The sequence below is a fragment of the Gorilla gorilla genome, chromosome 19 (assembly GCF_029281585.2).
Source record: "Gorilla gorilla gorilla isolate KB3781 chromosome 19, NHGRI_mGorGor1-v2.1_pri, whole genome shotgun sequence".
Classification (NCBI taxonomy): Eukaryota; Metazoa; Chordata; class Mammalia; order Primates; family Hominidae; genus Gorilla; species Gorilla gorilla.
Genome location: NC_073243.2, coordinates 20,491,547 through 20,504,187, shown reverse-complemented (window position 1 = coordinate 20,504,187; position 12,641 = coordinate 20,491,547). Strand labels below are relative to the sequence as shown.

Sequence of the window (12,641 nt, the reverse complement as noted above, 5' to 3'; positions counted from 1 at the left end):
CAAATTTTCCATAATGAACATTTTGTAGAGAGAAAAGCATATTATAAGCATCAGGTTAAAGAAAATGTGAGGTCTACAAATTTCAAATATCTTTAGCCATAAATCCAACTCTCCAAAGCATCTTAGATTAACTTTTTTGTGTGTGAGACAGGATCTCACTGTCATCCAGGCTGGAGTGCAGTAGCAAAATCTCAGCTCATTGCAACCTCCACCTCCCGGGTTCAAACAATTCTCATGCCTCAGTCACCTGAGTAGCTGGGATTACAGGGATCCACCACCTCGCCCAGCTAATTTATGTATTTTTAGTAGAGACAGGGTTTCACACCATGTTAGCTAGGCTTCAGATTAACTCTAAACCAAGAGTTGTGTCATTATTCTCAATACAAAACAATTATATTCAACATTCAAACTGCAAAACACCAGCTCTGAAAGTCTACGGATCTGTTAAGAGAGAATCAAAAATAAAAATACTTCTCTGTAAATCACAACAAATGTCCCTTTCCTGTTTTCCCACTTTTCAAACATTCCTGGATAGATTACTGCATGATGAAAACACTATGTAATCGTTGGCTGTACCCAAAACTTGAGACATTCTCTTGGGAATCTAAATATTTTTAAAATGCACAGCAGAATTAGACCAAGTGGTTCCCAGTCTATGTCCCAGAACAAAGAATGAACAAAACAACTTCAATATACAGCACTTTTTAGTGTCTACTAAAATTTTTTTTAAGTTTTTCTTAAACATCAAACAATCTGTAAGCATGGGCATATATATAACCACCAAGATGTAGATTATGTATGGCTCAAAGTAAATCTGCAAAGTAAATAGAAACATGATACCCCTGAAAGTAAAGACAAGACCTGTATCCAATTTAAGTGCAATTCATTCACCAGGCCAGGAAAGGAGGTGCCGCAGGGAAGTGAGTGTGATTCTAAGCCGCAGGGACAGGCCACATGAGCATGAACAGTAAGTGCACAGGTCTGGCTACAGAGAGGTGGAGAGCAGTAAGTGAGGCTGGAAGGGCCATTCAACTGTGAATGCCCTTGTATGCCATGCTAGGGATCTTGGGGGATCTTAGTTTTTATTCTAAAGGCAATAAGAGAAGCATTTCCTTCACTGATAACAAGATGAGCTTTGAAAGATGAGTAGGATTTCAATACTCAGAAAGGCAATGGGAGGAAAGTACTCCAAATGAAGGAACCAACAGACCAAGTGGGAGTACAGCCCAAGATGATGACCAACATGGCTAAAATGTAATCCAGATGATGAAGGGCCTTAATTGTCAGAGTGAGGAATGTGTGCTTAATTATATAGGTAATGGGAGTCAATGGTAGTTTTTGAGTAGGGGAGTGGCCTGACTGCAGCTGCACTTAAGAAAATGAATTTGACAGTAATGCTGAGGACGCAGTGGAATGGGACAGGTTGAGGCAGGAAACCCAATGAGGAGGCCCTTGCCACACTGTAGGTGAGAGGTGACAAGGCCACAGAACACCTAACACTTCCAGGTCTCTCTACTCTACCCATTCCTAGTACCTGAAACATTTTACCCTGTGGTGTTATCTGCCAAACCTCACCCATGGCTGTCAGGGATGAAAACCTAATACTGGTTAATACTCATATATATGCTACAGGGAGTTAAGCATTTCAGCGCTTTAGATAATCTCTTTTTAAACAAAAAAGACAAGTATTAGCAACATGTACTATTCACATCAAAAAAGATTTTGCAGACATTATTTAAAGGTTTATTCTAACGTATTAAATTTTGGAAATACTGGAAAAAAGAACATCTATTTCAGACAGCAAATGAAGCTGCAACATGTTTCAAATAGTGCTACCTATAATGCCATAAAAACAACTGAAAATAAATACTGTCATTTTTATCTAACTTTCACCTCGTAGCTATGCACTTCTCACTTCTCATATGAACAATGTAATTAACTGATGTATGAGTAAGCTAAAATTGTTGACATTGTGTATATAATGACTTTAATTATAGACTCACTATACCTCTTCATTTGATAACTGGGCTGAAGATTCTTCTTGAGTTAAAGCACACACTACTGGTATTTTTATTTCTTCCTCAACATCTGTTTTTTTGTGATCCTTTCTCTTATTGAGTCTTTGTTGTTCATCATCCTCCTAAAAGGAAGAAAAAAACATATATATCACCCAAGTAACCTACTTAATAAGTGACATAGTTCTTTAACCATTCAAAACAAATAAAGAACAGAGCGTTATGATAAGAGAAAACTGGATACTTACGCTTCTTTGTTTTGTAATCCCATCTAAGGGCCTTTGGCCATTACAAAATATTTTAATACTATAAGCACAAACTAAGAACACTGGTATAAAGAAGAAATCAGGAAGCAGCTTCCAAGAAAAGTATACTGTATAAAGGCAAAATAAAAGAAAGCAAAACCGCCTCTTCAAATGATCCTTGAAAAAAAAAATTTACACAGAACATTCCTTGTGATTACTGTAGAAAATAAATATGGAAAAGTTTGTTTTTGAGACAAGGTCTTGCTCTGACACTCAGGCTGGTATGCAGTGGTGCAAATATGGTTCACTGCAGCCTCAACCTCCTGGGTTCAAGCAATTCTCCCACCTCATCCTCTCATATAGCTGGGATCATAGGCATGTGCCACCACGCCCGCCTAATTTTTTTATTTTTTGTAGAGACGGGGTTTCACATTGTTGCCCAGGCTGGTCTTGAACTCCTGGGCTCAAGCAATCCTCCTGCCTCAGCCTCTCGTGTAGCCGGGATCACATGCATGCACCACCATGCCTGGCTAATTTTTTGGTGTTTTTGCATAGATGGGGTCTCACGCTGTTGTCCTGGCTGGTCTCAAACTCCCAGGCTCAAGCGATCCTCCCACCTTGGCCTCCCAAAGCGTTGGGACTACAGCCATGAGACACCACACCCCACCCAAAAAAGTTTTTATAATGTTACACATCCATTAGAAACATTAACAAATGTATATGAATACAAAAGGAATGATTAAAGTTGATAGAATAATTCACTCAACAAAGATGAGTAAGATACCTTATACCTTCAATGTCACGTAAAACAGCCTAGGGAGGAGAGACAATTACAATACAAGTATGTACAAGGTTCTAAAGAAGGAGAAAAACAATGACTGATTTCATCTGAAGGAACCAGCAAAGGAGGCCCAAAGGAGGTAACACTTCAGCTGAATCTTGAAAGATCAGTAAGGTAAGTTTGCCAGTTGCATGAGAAGAGACAATTAAGGGTTCCAGGGAGAAAGGAGGCACATACAAAAGACAGAAACATGGAAAAGCAGGCCTGTGGAGGAATTCTGTGTAATGTTATATGGATGAAAAATGGGCAGGCACATGAGAAGTAAAGGACATGGAGAAAGAGGTGGTGAGTAAGCACTTAGACTCTGGAATCAGAGATTGTTCAAGCCCCAGATGGGCCATACATGACCTCTCAGCCTGTTTACTATTCTAGAACACAGGAACCGTATAATTGTAGTCCCTACCACTTATGGAGAGTTTTTGATAACCACTTGAGATAAAGATTTATACATAAAGCCTTAGCACAATGCTAGCACATAGTAAGAGCTCAATAAATGTTGAAAAGTTTTAAATGATCATCTTAGTAAAGTTTAGACTCTTTGTTTTTGTTTTTTGAGAGGGAGTCTCACTTTGTCACCCAGGCTGGAGTGCAGTGATGTGATCTCGGCTCACTGCAACCTCCGCCTCCTGGGTTCAAGTGATTCTCCTGCCTCAGCTTCCCAAGTAGCTGGTACTACAGGCACATGCCACCACACCTGGCTAATTTTTGTATTTTTAGTAGAGATGGGGTTTCGCCAAGTTGACCAGGCTGGTCTCAAACTCCTGACCTGAGGTGATCCACCCACCTCGGCCTCCCAAAGTGCTGGGATTACAGGTGTGACCCACCGCGCCCGGCCAAGTTTAGACTCTTTTAATGGGCAGCAGGGAAGGCAGGATAAGATCTGTACTTTAGAGCGGGGCATGGTGGCTCACGCCTGTAATCCCAGCACTTTGGGAGGCCGAGACGGGCAGATAACTTGAGGTCAGGAGTTTGAGACCAGCCTGGGCAACGTAGTGAAACCCTGTCTCTACTAAAAATACAAAAGTTAGCCAGGCATGGTGGCACACGCCTGTAGTCCCAGCTACTTGGGCGGCTGAGACAGAAGAATCACTTGAGCCTGGGAGGCGGAGGTTGCAGTGAGCCAAGATTGTGCCACTGTGCTCCAGCCTGGGTGACTGGAGTGAAATCCCGTCTCAAAAAAAAAGAAAAAAAAAAAATCCTTATGTTGGCTTTGACTACACACAAGACGAATGAGTCCAAATTAAGAGACAAAAAGGAAATTAAAAAAGAAGAAACTTTGCAAAACAAAATCTAACCTAAGTCACATAAAGCAATTTGAAACATTTGATAAGATACTTAGAAAGGCAGTGAACACTTTTACATAGCTATCCTAGGGAAGTATCTGCACATATACACAATATGGTCAAGGATTTAGCTGCAAGATTATTTGAGATGACAAGAAAAGGGGGACCACCTAGATACACGCTACAAGGAGAAAGGGTAAATCAATATGGTGCATCCATCTACAGTCAAGAACAAAATACAACGTTGATATGAAAATACATCCAGGATAATGCTTCTGGGAAATATATATACTTTTTTTTGAGATAGGATCTTGCTTTGTCACCCACAGCTGAAGTGCAGTGGTGTGATCACAGCTCACTGCAGCCTCCACCTCCCGGATCAAGTGATCCTCCCACCTCAGCCTCCCAAGTAGCTGGAACTACAGGCACGTGCCACCATGCCCAGCTAATTATTCTTATTATTGTAGAAACAGAGTCTCACTATATGGCCCAGGCTGGTCTTGGCCTCTTGGGCTCAAGTGATCCTCCTGCCTCAGCCTCCCAAAGTGTTGGGATTACAGACATAAGCTACCATGCCCTGCCTAGAATACATACTTATAGTATAACTACAGTTGTGTAAGAGGAAAACTACACCCTAAATGTATATCATAAACACACAGACTTGGTTTAGAAGGCTCTCTACCAAATGGTAAAACAATCTTCTGACAAGGGGAGGTGTGGGAGATGTTAAGGAAGATTTTTCACTTGATCACTTTATATTTATTTTTTCACTGTATTTAAAACAAAAAATTTATGATAATGTGTATAAATATACATATATTATTCATGCAATTTCAATAACTAAAAGATAAGGAGAAAACAGGAACCTGAATAAGCAGTGCTCTGAACACCTGCCACCTCCTATTACTCAGCCTCTTCATTCATATCACGTCACCTAGTAGAGCTCTTAGAGCAGGGTGTCCAATCTTTTGGCTTCCCTGGGCCACACTGAAGAAGAACTGTCTTGGCTACACACAAAATACACTGACGCTAACGATAGCTGATGAGCTAAAACAAACAAAAAAAGATTGCAAAAAAATCTCATAATGTTTTAAGAAAGTTTACAAATTTGTGTTGGGCCGCACTCAAAGCCAAGAGCTGCAGGTTGGACAAGCTTGACCTCAAGACTTGGCCTGGGAGAACTGGTCAGCACAGGAGAGAAAGATTTTCTCCGAAATATGCACTGCTGCATCCTGCAGTCACTGAAGATCATTTCCAAATCAGTTTCCCCACCCCCAGAGGAGGCCATTTCTAAAGACGAAAAACAAAACCCCTCAAATGTAGCTGTTATGTTTTTAAAAGTGGCACATATCACCTTATCATCTTGTTGCAGCTTAAGTCAGTCTCTAATACACATAAGGTAATGCAATCACATGTGGTGGGGGACATTACTGACAAAGCAAATCAGTCCTAAAAACTTCTATTCACCTGATCTTTCTTCTTCAGTTCTTCAACTTGTCGGAGCTGTTCTGAAGTTAGCACAATCTCCATTCGCTGCATGTCTCTCATCAGTAAACGCTGAGATTCCAGAAACTGGTCATTGGCCTTCTGCCACGTATGTTTTAACTGGTTGTGTTGTTGTCGCTCTTGCTCCAAGAGATGGCAAACTGTTTAGGAACCCCCCCACCACAAATCAAAAACACTGAATTTTAATGGTAGGCAATTTCTTTTTTTTTTTTTGAGATGCAGTCTCGCTCTGTCGCCCAGGCTGGAGTGCAGTGGTGCGATCTTGGCTCACTGCAAGCTCTGCCTCCCGGGTTCACGCCAATCTCCTGCCTCAGCCTCCAGAGTAGCTGGGACTACAGGCGCCTGCCACCACGCCCGGCTAATTTTTTGTATTTTTAGTAGAGACGGGGTTTCACCATGTTAGCCAGGATGGTCTCCATCTCCTGACCTCATGATCCGCCCGCCTCGGCCTCCCAAAGTGCTGGAATTACAGGCGTGAGCCACCGCGCCCGGCCAATGGTAGGCAATTTCTTTAGCACAGAGCTCCTAGCCCAGGTCTGACCAATGGTCCACATCTCTAGGATACTGTCCTTGGCTGGACCAAGGGGCAACCTATCCCCACACCATCTCTTTAAAGCAGAGTCTCCCAAAGTGCACTCCTAGGAATACAGCAAAGAAAGATTTCTGTTCTTAGTAAGTCTTAGAAACTTCAAGTTAAAGGGAGAAATTTATTATTAATGTTATTTTGCAAAGGCTCCTCCATAATTAAATAAATTTTTAAAGATTTCTTTACTGCAGGACTTTGAACTCGGGGTCTTAATTATGTCTACGTTTTCTTGGAAGGTGATATATAATATAGCCTTTCCCAAATTTATTTGACAAAAGAAAAAAAAAAACTTTTCACAGTACAACTCAAATAACAAGTACTCTAGGGAATATACTTTGGGAAACATTGCTCCAAAGGCCAAAGGTGGAATAAACACTCCTAATTGTGTTTAATACATTCTGATAAATCTGTTATCCAGAAATCCTCATTGGGTCCGGTTAATATAGACTTTTTATGACAAGTCAAAGATTCTTTGTAAAATGTATGTGTTGTTGATACTCATCAGCTCAGCCATCTTCTACTAAAAAGAGAATAGGTAGCATGATCTATCTACCCATCTACCAAGCCACCCAAGCCAACTCATACTTCTGATTTTTCCTCACCCCAACATATTCAACTATGACAGAGACCTGCTAATTTGGCCTTCTCTGCAATATGATACATCTATCTTCTGGCTTCTGCCTTAGACCAGCACTTATGACTTAAACAACTACAACAGAGGCCCCTTTTTTATTCTTCTGCCCTCAGTCTTGCCCTCCCTATTCTATTCACCACAGTGGTATGAGACTGAACTTTCTAAAACGCAAAACTAATATTACCGCTCTCCAGTCTAAAACCCTTCACTGAAGCCAGACACAAAAAGGCACATGTTATAAAATCCCATTCACATCAAAGTCCAGAATAGGCAAGTCCACAGAGATAGAAAGTAGATTAGTGGTTGCCAAGGGCTGGAGGTAGAGACATAGGAAATGACAGTAAATGGGTACAGGATTTCTTTTTGAGGTAATGAAAATGTTTTGGAATTAGACAGTGGTGATGGGGCACAATTTTGTGAATATATTAAAAACTACTGAATTGTATACTTTAACGAGTGAACTTTATGGCATGCAAATTTTATCTTAATAAAACTATTATTTAAGAGAAAATAGGCCGGGAGCAGTGGCTCATGCCTGTAATCCCACCACTCTGGGAGGCCGAGGTGGGCGGATCACGAGGTCAGGGGATCGAGACCATCCTGGCTAACACAGTGAAATCCCATCTCTACTAAAAATACAAAAAAATTAGCCGGGCATGGTGGTGGGTGTCCGTAGTCCCAGCTACTTGGGAGGCTGAGACAGGAGAATGGCGTGAACCCAGGAGTCAGAGCTTGCAGTGAGCCGAGATCGCGCCACTGCACTCCAGCCTGGGCGACAAGGGCAAGACTATCTCAAAACAAAAAAAAAGAGAAAATAAAAAACCTTCAGAGGATCCTAACTGCCCAGATGATCAAGTCCAATATTCTTAGCATAAGACCTCTATGTCCTGGCCTGTTTCTACTGCTCCAACCTCACATTTTGCCCATTGCCTCTTGTATTCTAATTGTGCTGAACTGCTTTTCTTAGACTTCCTTACCTAGCTGCATCACATGCAAATGGCCTTGAATGCCATGCTTCTCTCCGACTACCTGACAATCCCCTACCCACCTTCCAAAACTCCATTTAAGAACAACTTCTTTTAAGAAGCCTATCTGGACTGGGCGTGGTGGCTCACGCCTGTAATCCCAGCACTTTGGGAGGCTGAGGCGGATGGATCACCTGAGGTCAGGAGTTCAAGACCAGCCTGACCAACACGGAGAAACACCCCATCTCTACTAAAAATACAAAATTAGCCAGGCATGGTGGCGCATGCCTGTAATCCCAGCTACTTGGGAGGCTGAAGCAGGAGAATCACTTGAACCCAGGAGGTGGAGGTTGCGGTGAGCCGAGATCACACCACTGCACTCCAGCCTGGGCAACAAGAATGAACCTCTGTCTCAAAAAAAAGACTCTATTTTTTATTGTGAGTGTTTCAGTATGGAAATTACTCCATGCCCTTCCTCATTTTAATTAACCTTCTCGGATACTTTCCAAGGTTTATTAGGAAGGTTGGTAGTCTCAATAATTTACATTATTTCTGGAAGTGTTAGAGGGACATAGTTTAAACTGAACTAGTTCTTTTGGACACCTTTAAGAATATGAGTGTCTTTTTATTGCAATAGCACACTTGGAAATTGTTTCCTGGAGGCCAAAACTTCACTCAAAGTTTGGGTTATTTTCGTAATATTTTAGTGGGGAAAGAATGCGCCCCTGGAAAATAGAGTCAATTTCTGTATCACTGTGCTACCAGACTAGTGAAATCAAAATTGTCCCCTTAAAAACAGGGTGTTACTTAGGGCCTCCAGAATACACTCTCTACCCTCTTCCATTTTCACTTTTGCTAATACACCTCCATCAAAATGAGTGTGGGGGAAAAAGTAGTTGAAGCAGAAATTCCCAGCTTTATTATCTCTCTGCCCAGAGCTCACGCCTGGTGATGTTTTTTTTGTTTGTTTGTTTGTTTTTGAGATGAAGTCTCGCTCTGTCGCCCAGGCCAGAGTGCAGTGGTGTGAGCTTGGCTCACCGCAACCTCTGCCTCCTGGGTTCAAGTGATTCTCGTGCCTCAACCTCCTGAGTAGCTGGGATAACAGGTGCGCATCACCACACCTGGATAATTTTTGTTTTTGCAGTAGAGACGGGTTTTCGCCATGTTGGCCAGGCTGGTCTCAAACTCCTGACCTTAGGTGATCTGCCCACCTTGGCCTCCCAAAGTGCTGGGATTATAGGAGTGAGCCACTGCACCCAACCACCTTGTGAAGTTATTACTGAGCTCACGAAGGAAAAACCATAATTTCAGCTTTGCATAAGTACATTTAAACCACCTACAACAAGGCTTAAATTGAATCACTAACATGTTGCATTGTTATTTTAAGATTTGTCACTGTTATTAGTCAACATCAATTTAACTTATATGGTTCTTAGAGACAAAGATAAAAATATACAGTATATTTACCTTCATGCAATTCTTTCCGCAGTTTCTCAGCATCTTCCTGTAGAACAGATTTCTGAGTATTCAAAACAGCTACATACATCTCTAGATCAGTCCTACAAGATTTCTCAGCTTCCAGATAATGATTCAGTTCTTTAACCTGAAAGAAGATGCAATTCCATTAAACTGAAATTTACAACAGTTTCTATCTTAGATACAAAATGATGGTAAGTTCTGGCTATGCCTTAAAAAATTTTACACTTACTTTTACATCTACATTTTACATCTACATAAATTAACATTTATAATTTTTAATTATAAAATATGTACTATAGAAAACTGGGAAAATAACTTAATAGATGTTATCCATAATCACACCACCAGAATAAAATATACAATTGAGATTTCACATAACAGTTTTGTCCCTTGCTTTTCAAAAAGGTAGCTCCAATTTGTATTCCCACATCAACATATGCATGTATCTGTTTCAGCCGTAACAGTAACACCAGGTATGTTTTGCTTTTTTAAGTCGGTAGTTAATTTCTAAGGACAAAAACGATACCATACACTTTTAAGTTTGCTTTCCTTTTACTTCTGGTGAGGGAATTCCAAATGCTTTAAATGTATAAAAAGAAGACATTTTCACAGATACATATACTCATGGAAGTAAAAAAGAGGAAATTATAATGGAACAAATAACTAGTCTCACACTGTAATGACTTAAAGGCAAATGCAGAATACTTTTTAAAATCACATCTTGCCCAGGTGTGGTGGCTCACGCCTGTAATCCTAGCACTTTGGGAGGCAAAGGTGGGCAGAATGCTTGAGCTCAGGAGTTTGAGACCAGCCTGGGAAACACGGAGAAACCCTGTTTCCAAAAAATAACAATAAAATAAAACCACATCTTTAAAAAAAATGCTTTTTTCTGTTGATCAATTAAGTGTAATACTCAAAATAGTAACAATATAGTCTAATATAGGAAAGTTATAACTAAAAAAAATACAATTCTTCCCCAGAAAATCAAGGATTATGTCACTTTAGACTGTCACATAAATTGTCCATTCTAAATTCTAACCCTTTAGTTAACTTTCAACTTTTTCAAATGGTTATATCTAATATCACATTCAAGGTCCTTTTCATGCCTTTTATCTTCCTATTTCTTCAAACTTAAAGTGGCTTATCTGTTTTCAGTTATCTTTACTCCTAGGCCATCATGCAATAATAGCCAAAGACTTAAATGACCATTTAAGCAATCATTTGATGCTTCACTGAAGGTTGACAGTCCAGCACATGATATGAACAAAGAATGGTAAAGTTGCAACTATCGTGAAATACTTTCTCTAACACCTGAAGACGGTGGTAATTCAGCTGATGGTAAAAGAGTCCGTATGGCAGATTTAAAATGGTGGTATATAACCCACTAATTCTACCAGTTATTACTTTTTGGAATAAACATTTGGTTTAATTAATAATGAATTTCTAATATTTGAAAACTACTGAGCAGGACCCTGGGAAGATGATGGCAGTAGTGACATACTATTTGAATTACTTTGAGTTCCATACCCTGGAATGACCAAAACCAACAACAAATGGACATCTACAAAAAGCCAGGTGACAAGGAGAGGGTACAAACAAACCACTGAAAGCCACCCATTCAGAAAAATGTACGTGGTATCAGGATCTATGCAGGAGGAAGTACAGAGAAGCAATGAGAATGAGGGTCATGAGAAACCAAAAGCAGTCAACTGGGAGGACAATTTGACAACAGTGCCTTAAACGGAAGAGTTTCACATACACCAGTAGTCGGTGAATGCGACCTATTTCTCTGTAACCCTTACAACCTGGTTAGGGTAAAATGATGTCCCACTTTCATTTACATTTCCCCAATTTCTAGTGTGGTTGAATGTTGAATATCTTTTCACACTCCTCGACTATTCTGGTTTCCTCTTTTGTTAACTGACTGCTCATACACTTTACCTGTTTATTTTTTTTTCTTTTTTTTTCTGAGACGGAGTCTCGATCTGTCACCCAGGCCGGAGGGTGGTGCCGCGATCTCACCTTACTGCAACGTCAACCTCTGGCTCCTGGGTTCAAGCAATTCTTATGCCTCAGCCTCCCAAGTAGCTGGAATTACAGGCATGCGCCACCTAGCTATATTTTACCTGTTTTTCCTTTTTTTTTTTTTTTTTTTTGAGACAGTTCTTGCTCTGTCGCCCAGGCTGGAGTGCAGAGGCACGATCTCAGAACACTGCAAGCTCCGCCTCCCGGGTTCACGCCATTCTCCTGCCTCAGCCTCCCAAGTAGCTGGGACTACAGGTGCCCGCCACCACGCCCGGCTAATTTTTCATATTTTTAGTAGAGATCGGGTTTCACCGTGTTATCCAGAATGGTCTCCATCTCCTGACCTCGTGATCCGCCCGCCTCGGCCTCCCAAAGTGCTGGGATTACAGGCACGAGCCACTGCGCTCGGCCACTTTACCTGTTTTTCTTCAGAATTATCTGTCACTTGTGGACTTGGCAATTTTGAGAGAGAGTCTCACTCTGTTGCTCTGGCTGGAGTGCAGTGGCACAACCTACACTCACTGCAGCCTCCATCTCCCGGATTCAAGTAATTCTTGTGCCTCAGCCTCCCAAGTAGCTGGGATTATAGGCATGCACCACCATGCCCGGCTAATTTTTGTATTTTTAGTAGAGACAGGGTTTCTCCATGTTGCCCAGGCTGGTCTCAAACTCCTGGTCTCAAGCAATCTAAATACTGGGATTACAGGTGTGAGCTACCACGTCCAGCCAACTTAGCAATTTTATTATTTTGGATATTAATATTTTGTCAGTTATGAGGTATTGATATCTTCTTATAGTCTGTAGCTTCTCTTTTCAACTTTTTGTATTAATAGTATCTTTTAACAAATAACTTTATATTATAATGTAGCTAAACTTGCCAGTTTTCCTTTCACAGTCAATATTTCTATCTTATTTAAGAAACGTTGGGCCAGGCACAGTGACTCATGCCTGTAATCCCAGCACTTTGGGAGGCCAAGGTGAGTGGATCACACGAGGTCAGGGGTTCGAGACCAGCCCGGCCAACATGACAAAACCCCGTCTCTACTAAAAATACAAAAATTA

At 41.0% G+C, this 12,641-nt stretch overlaps 1 protein-coding gene across 6 annotated transcripts in view; it reads right to left on the bottom strand.

Moving 5' to 3' along the window:
- RABEP1 (rabaptin, RAB GTPase binding effector protein 1) overlaps nt 1-12,641 on the bottom strand; it is a 103,891-nt gene that overhangs the window by 29,475 nt on the left and 61,775 nt on the right. For all 6 annotated transcript variants that reach the window (XM_004058382.5, XM_055367258.2, XM_055367260.2 and 3 more), the window contains 3 exons: nt 9,543-9,678; nt 5,852-6,030; nt 2,009-2,140 (listed from right to left, as the gene is read on the bottom strand). In XM_004058382.5, the coding sequence (XP_004058430.3) occupies nt 2,009-2,140; nt 5,852-6,030; nt 9,543-9,678 (447 nt within the window). The remainder of the gene's footprint in view (nt 1-2,008; nt 2,141-5,851; nt 6,031-9,542; nt 9,679-12,641) is intronic.